At 41.3% G+C, this 12424-nt stretch overlaps 2 protein-coding genes across 5 annotated transcripts in view; one reads left to right on the top strand and one right to left on the bottom strand.

Annotated features, from left to right (window-relative positions):
- The window catches only part of kcnj13 (potassium inwardly rectifying channel subfamily J member 13), a 6817-nt gene extending 3815 nt beyond the window's left edge, over positions 1-3002 (top strand). For 2 of the 3 annotated variants that reach the window (XM_025055326.1, XM_008308605.3), the window contains exons 2-3: positions 825-1387; positions 1902-3002. In XM_025055326.1, the coding sequence (XP_024911094.1) occupies positions 871-1387; positions 1902-2476 (1092 nt within the window). In that variant the 5' untranslated portion in view covers positions 825-870 and the 3' untranslated portion in view covers positions 2477-3002. Of the gene's footprint in view, positions 1-635; positions 1388-1901 lie in introns of those variants that run through there. The other variant, XM_025055325.1, reaches the window with a different exon arrangement.
- Positions 3003-5415: 2413 nt separating this feature from the next.
- efhd1 (EF-hand domain family, member D1) lies at positions 5416-12269 on the bottom strand. Of its 2 annotated transcripts, XR_001760013.2 has the most exons (5): positions 11864-12269; positions 8339-8486; positions 7499-7633; positions 6026-7374; positions 5416-5864 (listed from the first exon to the last, which is right to left on the bottom strand). XR_001760013.2 is itself a non-coding variant. In XM_017032235.2 (4 exons), exons 1-4 carry the CDS (start codon positions 12145-12147, stop codon positions 7240-7242), a joined length of 702 nt encoding a protein of 233 aa, XP_016887724.1. In that variant the 5' UTR covers positions 12148-12269; the 3' UTR covers positions 5942-7239. The 2 variants fall into 2 exon arrangements, 1 of the variants encoding a protein (XP_016887724.1); XM_017032235.2 differs by lacking the exon at positions 5416-5864 and having other exon boundaries at positions 5942-7374.
- Positions 12270-12424: the final 155 nt, after the last annotated feature.

The following is a 12424-nucleotide window of genomic DNA, read 5'->3' as shown; positions in this document are numbered from 1 at the left end:
TCCGATCACCTTATTAATATCAGCTAATATTTACATTAACAGTAGGGATGTCGGATATCGGCCGGCCGATATTTCCAGCCCGATATTTAGCATATTGTGTAATATCTGTAAGAATGCCTGGGTTTCGCTAAATGATGTGTGTCCTAAAATTAGTTTTGGATAAATGGCTGTATATTAACGGAAAAGTCACTAGATGGCAGCATTGCAGCTCATGTAATTAATCTCATACTCAAAACAGTGGTTTGTACGGATAAATAAATAAATATTACCAAGCGTATATTGGTATGGGTTGATGTGGAATCGGAATTTACGTGTTTGGACAATATCGGCATATCGGATATCGGCAAAAAGTTAATATCAGACATCCCTATTTAACAGTTCTCTGGATGACTAGTTTTGGGTCATTAAATTGTGTGAATTCTGATTAGAATGTGACATTCCCTGATGGGCTATATTGTCTATTTTCCACCAAATGGGATTTTTAGTTTCAAATCAGTGTTGTGTTTTTTATATTTATATTTAAATAAGAAAAAAACAGTTTAACTGTTTTTCCAGTTATTTGTGTTTGCTGACTGTTCGTTGTATTTATATTTAAATAAGAAAAACCACTGTTCTTCCAGTTATTTGTGTTTGCTGACTGTTTGTTCTGCTCACAGAACACAAATGAATCCGACAGGCACATTTTCCAGAGATGTGGACTCTATAACATGTCATCATAAAATCTGACTGAACGTCACAGGAATGTTATATAAGCAGCCGTGGTTGATGATGAGCAGGAAGTGGAATTTATCTGTTTATTTATTGTCAACCCCGTCTTGTTTCAGGATCCTCTTCACCTCGACCTGCCCTGCCTCAGATCAACCTCTGACCATGACCACAAAGTCCACCAGTAGCGTTCTGGGCGGGAAAGCTTCTTCCTCTCCTCTTCTGTCCTCTCCGCTGCGTCAGCGCCTGGTCACTAAAGACGGACACTGTTCCCTCACTCCTCCCCTTTGTCCCTCAAGGTCATGGTGCGGGGTCTCAGCCAGAGCATGGCTGCTTGCTCTGCAAGACTTGTGGGGTCTTTTGGTGGGTCTGCGATGGAGGTGGGTCCTGCTGGCCTTCTGTGCCTCTTTCCTTGCCCATTGGCTGTTGTTTGCATGTCTGTGGTACCTATTGGCCCACCTGAATGGAGACCTGGCTGTGAAAGACCACGACGCCCCTCCTCAGGGACACGTGGTTTGTGTAAAACACATCACTAGCTTCACTGCTGCCTTTTCCTTTTCCCTGGAGACACAGCTGACGATTGGATACGGCACCATGTTCCCCAGTGGGGACTGTCCCAGTGCCATAGCACTGCTGGCTGTTCAGATGCTGCTGGGTCTGATGCTGGAGGCTTTCATCACCGGTAATGATGTTTCTTTTTTCAGTTGGTGTGCAAATCCTTTTTAATCAATATCATTGGTTTGGAATCGACTGGAAAGACTCTCTCAACGCTGTGTCCTCAAGGAGAATTGGGACCCTAACTTAAATCCCTTTATGTCAGATGAAATGTCCTGTTTGTCTGCAGTGTTGACACCCGGACCATGTGTCAGTTGTAAGAGGATTTCTTTGCTCATTGTATTGAAGCCTACAGTCCAACAAGGAACGTCAGCTTGTTGGACTGTAGAACCCGATCCAAGTGTTTCAGAGAAAATGGCACTTGAGTCCGAGATTCCTGTTTCAAACAATAAATACATAAAATACAATTCAGTTTCTATAAGCAGTACAGAAAACAGTAAAGGAATCGTAGTTTTATACAGTTGTTTTTCCTTCTGTTTACTTGGCTTTTTTTTTCTCAAGATTTTATTCATTGTAATTCAATCAAATTTTTTTCTAAAGATTTTATTCATTGTAATTCAATCAAATCCCTCTTTTCTCAGGTGCTTTCGTAGCCAAGATTGCGCGTCCCCAGAAGCGTGCGGGAGCCATCCAGTTCAGCCCCCACGCAGTGGTGGGCCAGCATCAAGGCCAAACGTGCCTCATGCTGAGAGCCAACAACCTACTGCAGCGACCTCTGGTGGACGTAAAGATCAGCGGAGTGCTCTACGAGGAACATGACGGCCAGGCGCTGCACCAGACCTCTCTCGACTTCCGCCTGGATCAGCTGGGCCAGCAGCCGTGTCCTTTCTTCATCTTCCCGCTCACCTTTTACCACTCTCTGGACCGCCGCAGCCCCCTCTACCCCATTCTGTGTGAGGGCACCCCCAACCACTTCGAGTTGGTGGTCTTCCTCTCAGCCTTGCAGGAAGGAACCGGGGACCTTTGTCAGAAGAGAACCTCGTACCTGCGTCAAGAAATACTGTTTGACCGTCGCTTTGTGCCTGCGCTGGTGCTGGACGCCCGGGGCAGGTACATGGTGAGTAGCCAACACTTTGACACAGCCCACTCAAAGGAGCCTTTGAACAAGGATTGTGTGGTGCAGATCAATGGAGACGGCAGCGAAAGGATGGAGTAAAAGCTGTTCAGTGGGAGGTTTCACAGGGACAGGTGGGGGTTTTCAATGGGGAGGGGGGAAAATAGGAGATATTTTTTGTCACAAACTACTTGATTTCATTTATATATAATATAATTTTAATGACACTGCATGAGAAATATAGGTGCTGCTGTAATCAACCTCACACTCAACACTCAAAATTCATGTAAAACAATGTCTGGCCAGTAGGAGGCACCACACAATGTGAACAAAAACTGTTTTTTTTTTTAACAAAAATATCATCTTTCAGATATTTTGAACTAAAAGTAAAGCTATGCATTAGCACAGTTAAATTAAATGATCAAATTGAAAATACATTCGTGGCATTTGTCCTAGATATTCAGCACAGAAAAAAAGTTCTTAATATACTGGCCAGTTTGTTTTTGTTTTTGCACCACGGACAACATTCTACAGCTGCTGAGGTGCAGCTTAAACGCAAATAATAACAAAAATGATTTGTATATAAAAAATAAAGTAAAACTCACTATAACATAGTAGCTTTGGCACGTGAGAAAAACTCAATATAACATAGTAGCTTTGGCACGTGAGAATCACCTCTAATAATAAATGTGCACTAATAGACTTTCTTTATTGGTAATAAGAAATGTAAATGCGTAAAATTCAATAAAAATGTCTTTTATTTTGAAGGTCAAAAGCTTATTTCCGTCTCCTCCGTGCGTTACCTCCTCCTTTAAAAGAAGCTATCCGAAAGACTATTGACACGAGCATTTTTCAAAATAAAACAAATAAAAAAATGCAAATACAGTAACTTGTTATTTATTGTTTTTTTTCTCTGCCGGTACCAGAAGGTGGGTGGGAACTTAGGACAACTAGCGGTCACTCACTCTTGGGGCTCCTGCTCAGCTGAATCCATGTTACGTTAAAACTAACAACTTTAGTCCAATGACAGGGAAACGTTCAGATAACTCGTCCAGGCGTCTGCGACTTTCCCGCTGCAACTCACTGATCGATTCGATTTTATTTGGACTCATAGACCAATAAATAATTGCAGTCAGTAGACTGTTGAGAATTTAACTCCTCTGCTTTTCAGTAGTTAGCCCATAAACTAGCGCAAGTCTTGGAATAAAACAGCATGAAATAATAAAAAAACAAAACAAGGAGCTTTAACGGTAGTAATAGAATGACTGTTGTTAACATTACATTTTTAACATGGTTTTAGTTAAATTCAAAGCATATGGACTGTATTATGTTCAAATTGTGCAATAATAATAATGATTAAATTTTAATTTCTGTAGATCCTTCAGTGATATTTTTGGATGTCAGGATGTCAGCGTGTTGTGAGTCACTGTAATTCACTGTATGTGGTTTCGACACCAAATCATGTAGCAACATCCAACCGAGAAAAGGAAAATGTTACACTCTCTGTGATTGTAATGAATGAACGGTTAGTGTCTCACGTTCTCCAGTGCCTTTGTACAGTGTACATTACATCAAATAAATATTTTCTAAACAAGTCTGCAACCATCTTTTTACTGCAGTCACTGGTGTTTGCTGCCACCTGCTGGTCGATTCTTGTTTTACTTTACATCATTAAGTGAGTAAAGTGTTTGTTTTGTTTTTGTTTTTTTAGAGAGTATAGTTTCCGGCTTTGTTCGGCAAAGTCGTTAATATAGTCGATTGTTAGATACTTTTGAGTGTTTTTGTGGGATTCTAACACATTTAATGATTTATATAGTTTTTAAGTGAAAATTAATTACATGTTTAAAATGTTTGTGGTTTATTTACATTCAGATATGAAATTAATGTTATAAAATATTAGCATAGAGTTGATTATTCAGGGATAAGTTATATATTTTATTATAGTATAGTTCACCCTATCATTGGGTTGAGTGGATATGTTATCTTATTATCTCACTGAATGACAACAGACTCCAAGACAAAACCACAGTGTGTTCGACGCCCTTCAGCTTCAGTAATCCTTTATTATGATGAGCTCAGTTCTCCATTCCAACAGGGATTAAAACATCACAATATCTTCACAAGTGCCCAAAAATATACTCCAGTGACATTTTCTTATACATTTGGCAACTTATATATATATATATTTATTTATTTATTTTCTACAACAAATACCAATATAAACTATGTCATTCATGAAAAAATACATTGTTCATCTCATTAAATCATTATTAAGATACTTACATTTTTTTTTATGAGTGACACTTAGGACGTGCTACAACTTAATATCGTTATCGTAACATTTATCAAGATACGCCGCTCACGTTGGAACTTCTGTTTGTTCAGGCTCAGCTTAGATATTAAGGAACTTCTAAAAAGTTCACCTTGATTTAGCAATGCTTTTTTTTAATAGTGAAGCACAATAGTTTAACAATGAGATTTTTTTTTTTTTTTTTTATAATATGTTACGGGACTTGTTGCTTTCACACCACAGTATGGCAAAGGAAACCATAAAAAGAGCAGCACAGTGATATGTTTATTTTCACTACGGAACTTGATACAAAATTTTCTCCATTATCAACAGAATCTTTCACTGAAATTGTAAAGACAACATGGGGAACAATAAAAAAATATGATTTTCATTTAGCTTAATTAATAGAGTTATGAGGTACTAATACACTTGACTGCCTGCAACCAAAACCACGAATTTAAGATGGATACACAGTCAGTGTTGTACACTTGACTGTCTGCAACCAAAACCACGAATTTAAGATGCAAGAGAGAGAGATATTTTCAACTTCTGTAATTTAATTTTTATTTTTTTTTACCCAAACCAAATGTCCATAGAGGAAACAACTGAGTTAATGATCCTCTGTCAAACTTTTTAATTTTTCTTAAGGACTTTGGTATCGATTCATTTTTTTTCATTTTTCTTAAGGACTTTGGTATCGATTAAATTCTTAAGGACGTTGGTATAGATTGTACTCCAATTTTTTTAATTCAATTCAATTTTTCTGTTAATATTTTTATTGTTGCCACAGAATGCGTCATAATAACCTAACGACTGTAAAGATGACGTTTTGTTAAATGTATCAACCCGGTTTAGTGCCGCAGTAACAGCAACACAACCAGCTGGAATGGGTCACGATGAGTGATCAGTGCGTCATACAGTCACGTGACTAGTGACGCTACAGTCAAAGGTTAGCAAAGGTCAACACCCTCAAGGTACTAGTGATGCATAGCGGCTGATACTGCAGTACCACAGTGTGTACTTCACTCACAGTGAATACATCGTTTACTCTTTTAGAGTTACATAAACAAACAACACGTAAAAGTCACATGATGTTTTTTTGTTTAGTTTTTTTGTGAATAGCCTCACTGCCGAGGTAACGGAAGTTTAAACCTCAAACACATGCAGGTAAGCAGTCCTTCGTTATTATTTCACTTTTTCCTTAATTTTTTTCTCGTTTAAAATGTTTGTTTCTGAATGAAGAAAGTGAGAGAGAATCGTAAACTGAATCGAGAAGCCTTCATTTTTTACGTTTAAAACGTTTGTTTCTGAATGAATAAAGTGACAGAGAATCGTAAACTGAATCGAGAAGCCGTAAATACTGGTGATCTAAGGCCAGGGATAAACAAAACAAAAACAAAAAAAAAACTATCACTAATTGCGGACACCGCCCCCTCGTGTGGCTGTGATGTAATACAGTTGCTGGAAGAAAAAAAGGGAACATTTGTCTTTCTGTACCAGCAATGTATGGAGATATAAAAAATATTTTTGTTCATATTTGATTTATCTGTATGAATCGTGATTTATTCCCAGTGTTAATCAACTTAATAACTGGACATTTTCAGATGTCAATATCTGCTTTTAATTTGTTTAACTTTGCTTCCACGGAGCGGGCCGAGAGGTACATGTTGTTTAGGTTAAAAAAACAACTTTCTCACTTCACTCTCAGGAAGTCAACATCAGGGGTATTCCCTGTAAACACTGGAATAATCCTTGAACAAACCTCCGTCTTGACTGTGGAATTTGCCATATGATCTTAGTGACCACAGCTGAGCGGAGGTCAGGTGCAGCTGCCGACCAAACAATGGAGGATTTGTGGTTTGGTTATCGGGACATTTCTGGAGTGTTTTTATTAGAAGGGCAGTGAGGCTATTGGAAAAAAAAAACACATCGTTTTCTTCCAGTTGTGATAATGTGCTCTTGTGCCTAAATCTAATCCAAGGTTAAAGGTTGTGCCATAACGTTACCTGACAAACAGGAACTCTAAGAACTCATAAACAGGAAAACGCATCACGTTAACAACGACATGATTGGTTCACACTGTTTGTTCATAAAGATAAGATATGAAGGTGACGGTAACACTGTGAAACGGGGTTAACGAGGTAAAAACAAAAATCAAAAAAGGTGAACTTCAACGTGAAACAATCACAGTCAGTCACAAACAACAACCGCACACTGAAAAAAAAAACATCTGATGGTAAAATTGAGCAGTTACACAAAAACACACAACAGAGGAAATGCAGGAGAAACTCATGAAACGTGCAGGAATAAAAGGCGCTCACGTAATATTTCCTCATGCATTTGAGCTTACTGTTTACAACTGTTGTCGTTCCTCCGTGTGGTTTGATGGAACACCTGCAGAAAGATCTGGCAGCAGGAACATCTGCCGACAGATCAGATCTAAGGAGACTTTCATGAACCTCAGTGGAGATGAACCTAAGCTGATCTTAACTATAGCTGTTAGAAAGTGCCAGACGAGGACATAACTGTGACACTGGTTAAACGCCGTGGTACTGTGACGCTGTCCTCCAGACGGTCAGGAGCAGAACGCCGACTGCAGCTGCTTGAAGGCGGCCTGCCGCTGCTTCTTCTCCACTTCCTGTCTCTTCTTTTCCTCTTTTTCCTCTCGGATCTCGGCCTCAAACTTGCTGCCCACGGACAGAGCCTGTACCTGTCAACGAGATGAATGCAGAGACGCTTTGTCAGGACGTTGGCTGTCTCAGCGCAGACGGGAACGTCGAGAGCTGGACTCTCTGTTCCTCCACGGCACAGGGAGAAACAAAGTGTCCTGTTACCTTGGCTTCAAAGAAATCCTTGGCTCCCATCACTCCCTCAGTGGAGACGTTGATCTCTGACAGTCTGGCCAGCGCCATCAGGCCGCTCTCTTCCTGCAGCTCTCCGGCTGCTGCTCTACGGAAGATCAGCAAGAACTGCAGGACGGAGACATCAACTGTTACTGTGGAGGAACACGCTGTGAGCTGCCATAACCTTAAAAACTCACATTCCTGTGTGTGTTGTGTCTTTGGCTCTGATTGCACTGCCACCTCAAAGATAAGCTGTGGCTGTAACCGCGCTGGCCTTTCTCAACGACTAAATATTTTTTGCTTTAACTTTTCTGCTATCGAGGAATTCAGCGGTTTTTGAAAACAGTGTCATGTGATCATTTACACTCTGACAGAGTTCGCAAGTTTTCAAGTCAAATATCACAACTCAGTGGAAAAACAGTTGGAGGTAAAGGGTAACCAGAGTGTGCGTGTGTGGGGGGGGGGCAGCATTACTCAGCTTCTACACAGTAAATGTTTCAAGTTGAAGGGAACAAACATTAACTCTTCCCTCGCAGTTTCGCCTTTTGGGCCCAAACTTCATCTTCCACATTGGAATTTTTCGCTTCACTGTCCATGAGAGACGGAGTCGTTCCAAACACTGTTCATCGAAGAGAGATTCTGTTTTTGGGCAGACGTCACAGTCCTACTGCAAGGATCGACTTCACGCCAACGTTCTGTTCTTAACCTTTTTTTTAACCTTTCACATTATTCAGGTTCTGACAAAGTTAAGGTTCTAACATCATTAAACCACATGTCACACTCTCGCCTCTCCGTTCGTACCCCGTGGCTCGAGTGCCCCGCCTTTCTTACCTCTCTGAAACTCAACTTCCCATCAAAGTCCTCGTCCACCTCTTTGATCATGTTCTTGAGGCCCAGGTGAGTCTGCGGAGCTCCGAGCTTCTCCATCATCAGCTTCAGCTCCATCAGGTCGATGAAGCCGTCTCTGCCTGTGTCATATCTGAAAGAAAACACCGGAAACCATCAGGGGACGTACAGACAGACCGCACCGACCCTGGAGTCCAACCCAGCACTCGCACCGTTGATAACCTGGCTGGTTACACCCTGGTCAGTTAACCAGCCCGTCACCTGATCACAATTTCTGTAACTTCGTAGCTGTGACGACTGTTGAAACTAACCAAACACAATCCGATCCTTTAACTCTCACTGAAAACCAGCTCGGCCAAGACTGCAGCTCACAGCTGTCGGCAGCAGGCAGCTGTTATCAGCCGCGGCCTGGCTCTGCTCACAGCCCCGTGTCAGACAGGCGGAGTATTTATAGACATTTATAACAGATTTCTCTTCTTCCCCTTTTTTTTTTTTTTTTTTTTTTGCTTCCTTCTAGATTTTTACACGTGAACAGAAGAGGAGAGAAGGCAGTGAGCGTGTGTTGGTGTGGTTGATTCTCCTTCTTCACCCAGAGCATATGGCCGTGTCACGCTGCAGGACAAGTGATACAGGATGTGCCGCGGACTCACTGTGGGTTTAATATTTAATCTGCTGTGCAAACGCCAGTTGGGTCAGAGGCTGTTGGCACTGCAGTGACTTTGATTCATTCACACAGCACGACTACAACCATATCCCGTTACATCACCGGAGCCGGAGCTGCTCCGCAGTCAGTCAGTGTTCATTAGGGCAGTGTTTGTAATGAAATCTAATAATCTACCAGTTCAAATGACCTAAAATCTCAGCCTGTTTAGTTGAAGACAACGCTGATTATACTGGCAGGAATTGAAGAAAGACACTCAACAACGACATTGGATAATTTTGGGAATCACTGCATTAGGGATCGGTCAGTTGTTCCTACATCATTTCCATTTCTTTCACGTTGAAGTAGAAAACAGATTCAATTTCGATTTAAAACCTAAAACCATATGAAAACCAGCGACTGTTTCCCAGTCAAACCCCAAACAAAGTGGGCTGTCATGAAAGGGTCCTAGAGGGCAAACAAAGACGTGTGTATATACACACACATGCCATACAATGTTTGTCTAATTAGTGTGTGCCTTCACAATTCAATTTGCATCATGGGCTGGATTCACAGGGAGGCTTCCTCTCCTGGCACAACATTCCATTCCCAGGAACACAAAGGCCTCTGTGGACCAGCCTGGCTCTCGATTGTGGGAGTACGGGAATGCCAGAGGCCCACTGCCATCTGACCGAGAGCACAACAACTGTGTTTATCAGGAGTGGTTGTTAACGTACAGTTACAGCACAAGGCGCCCACTGTCATCTGCGAGGATTCTCATTCCGTCATCACACATTTGTTTTATCCCCCCTAACGTTTACCAGTCAGTCCGTGAAACACAAATAGATTATAAAATAGGCCATTGTTAGCTTAACAAAACAGAGGTTCATGGTATTATATATGCAACATAAATGTGATCATTGTTAATGGGGTAAGTCAGGTTGATGTTTATAACTACAGAATTCCATGGAAATAAAGCTGCAGCTTTTATAAACTGCACCCCAAAATTAAGTTGGGGTTTTTTTTGTATAAATGCAAATATATTATATATTTACATATATTTTGGATACGAGTAGCGGGGAAACTCATCCCTTTAACAGGAAATATACATATGGCGTGCAGATTCAAACTTCCAGCTCTGTACACACAAAACAATAAACCACACGTTTTTCCTGTGGCCACTGGGGCTGAGACTTTACTGTTAACAAAGTGAAATAGTCTATATATATATATATATATATGTATGTATATGTATATATATGTATATATATATATATATGTATGTATATATAGTACATACCCACAATGCTAAATGTAGGACAGTGACTCAGTGGTTTTTCAGATAACCATCAACAACCAGACAAAGGTGCTTTTATACAAGCCTTAAATCCCAGAACATCTGAGAGTGGAAGTCCTTCCACTGTTCTTCAGATCTCCTCCTCACCCCCACACCCCCACACCCCCATGACTAATTCTAGATGATATCTGAATGACTTCATGGGGATACGCCTGAGTTTAACTGTGAGGAACTCAACAAACACATTCTGTGTTTCTAAAATAAACAACAACAACAACAAAAACCGCCACCCAATCAAATGGTCCTCCTCCGGGCCAGTGCATTTACTCCCATGTGATTAGTCCATCCTGATTATAGCAATCACACTGTGAGCCTGTGTTATTATAAAACCACTAAAAGCTGTGATTTCTTCTCCAGTTAAAAAAAACAAAAAAAAATCTGGGGGTTTCCCGTGTTACATTGTTCATTCCACAACACATTCACTCACCATGAACCTCACTCTGGTTTCAGACTTGTTTTGCAGACGACTGTAAAAGTGTCAAAGTAAAACGAGTGATTTCTAAATAAATCTATAACAGAAATTTTGGATCGTTTTAGGTACGAATGATGAGAAGGTTTCAAGTTTGTTATTTATAATTCAAAAAATCATGAAAAATGTTTTTGCTCATTTTATCTTGGAGGTTACTGGCTAAGATTCTTGAATTCTTATTCATAATCTCCACGTGGGGCCTGCGTTTTCTCTGGATGTCCTCGCACCGTCCAGATACAATCGTTACTGTAGGTTAATTATTCACGCTAAGAAATAAATATGTACCAATTTTTATGTCTTTTTCACGTGACTCTCTGGATTGGCTCCAGTTTCCCCCAACCCTGAAGATATTGGACAATCAAGCTCAACTCTTGTACAAGGATGTATAGCGCCCCCTGCAGGGAAGTAGGGGAGCTACATACGCTTTGCTTACGAACACAAATTCTAACATTACGTTGCACATCCATCCATCTGTTATCTATCTAAATAAACAAAAAACGTCCTAGCATTCTTCTCTCTAATCCAATCAACCAACGGCAGTTAACGGTTTTGTTCATGCAGATCTGGCAGCTCTTAGGCCCGGTGTTACGTACACAAAAAACGTCATCGATATATCTTTGTTAGCCAAAAATAAAAAATAAAATCCAAGCATATCGAACGATATAATTCTATACAACCATTCGGTTCCAATCATCAACCTCTAAAATAAAATAAAATCCAAGCATATCGATCGATATAATTCCATCCAACCATTCGGTTCCAATCATCAACCTCTTCATCTAAATGTAACGCTTGAATCGCTTTAACGGACCACTGCTCTGTTAAGAAGCCCTTGAAATTGTAAGGACTTTCTCTAATGTCCCCACAATGTCATAATGTCCCCTGGACCGAACAGTGTGATAAATTAAGACTTTCACAGAGAGATCCTGGCTAAATGAGCGACCACAGCGGTATAATCTCATGATGAGCTTCAGGCTCAACATGTCGTGCAGCTCCCTGACGTACGGACATGGACGGACCACAAGACGCAAGTCCCGGCCTTACCGTCGGAACATCGCCTCCATGTCCTTTATCTGTTTGCGGGAGAACTCCTTGAACTCCGTGTAAGGGTTGAAAACACGGGTGGGTCGAGGAGCTGCGTTGCCATCGTTGATGTCCAGTCTGCGGTTCAGTTTAACGGAGAGCTCGGACGTCGAGTCGCCGCAGGCTGCCTCGCTCTCCTGCGGTTTGGGCCGGGCCGGACTCAGCTCGAGTTCCGGACGGGGTTCTGTGTCCAGCGCAATGGACAGCCGCGCCTGCAGCTTCTGAGCCAGCTCGTCTGACGCCATGCTGTGGACGGGATGCTGCTGTGGGAGGCTGTGAGAGGAATGGTGCGGACTGCCTCTTCATGGACCACTGTCAAACTGCGTGAGAAGCTGCACAGACGCGCAGTATACTTCCGTCCGCAGCCTTTCACAATAAAGCTACGTCTCCACGGTAACGTATAGAACCGTTCTTGCGCGTTCACAAACGAACCACTAGGTAACTGGTGCAACATTACACGTCAGGTACCGCAGCTACCGTACTGTGTGACGTTCAGTGAAGTTTTATGTATTAAATGCGTGT

The sequence above is a fragment of the Cynoglossus semilaevis genome, chromosome 4 (assembly GCF_000523025.1).
Source record: "Cynoglossus semilaevis isolate Cse_v1.0 chromosome 4, Cse_v1.0, whole genome shotgun sequence".
NCBI classification, from domain to species: Eukaryota; Metazoa; Chordata; class Actinopteri; order Pleuronectiformes; family Cynoglossidae; genus Cynoglossus; species Cynoglossus semilaevis.
Note: the sequence above shows the minus strand (reverse complement) of the source record. Positions and strands in the feature narration are given on the sequence as shown.

Bases quoted from the DNA above. Each gene is read 5' to 3' on its own strand.
- efhd1 (XM_017032235.2), bottom strand. From the start codon at position 12,147: ATGGCGTCAGACGAGCTGGCTCAGAAGCTGCAGGCGCGGCTGTCCATT. The intron at 7,634-8,338 runs GTAAGAAAGGCG...TCCGTCCTGCAG, and splicing joins GGAAGTTGAGTTTCAGAGAG to TTCTTGCTGATCTTCCGTAG. The intron at 7,375-7,498 runs GTAACAGGACAC...TCTCGTTGACAG, and splicing joins AGGATTTCTTTGAAGCCAAG to GTACAGGCTCTGTCCGTGGG.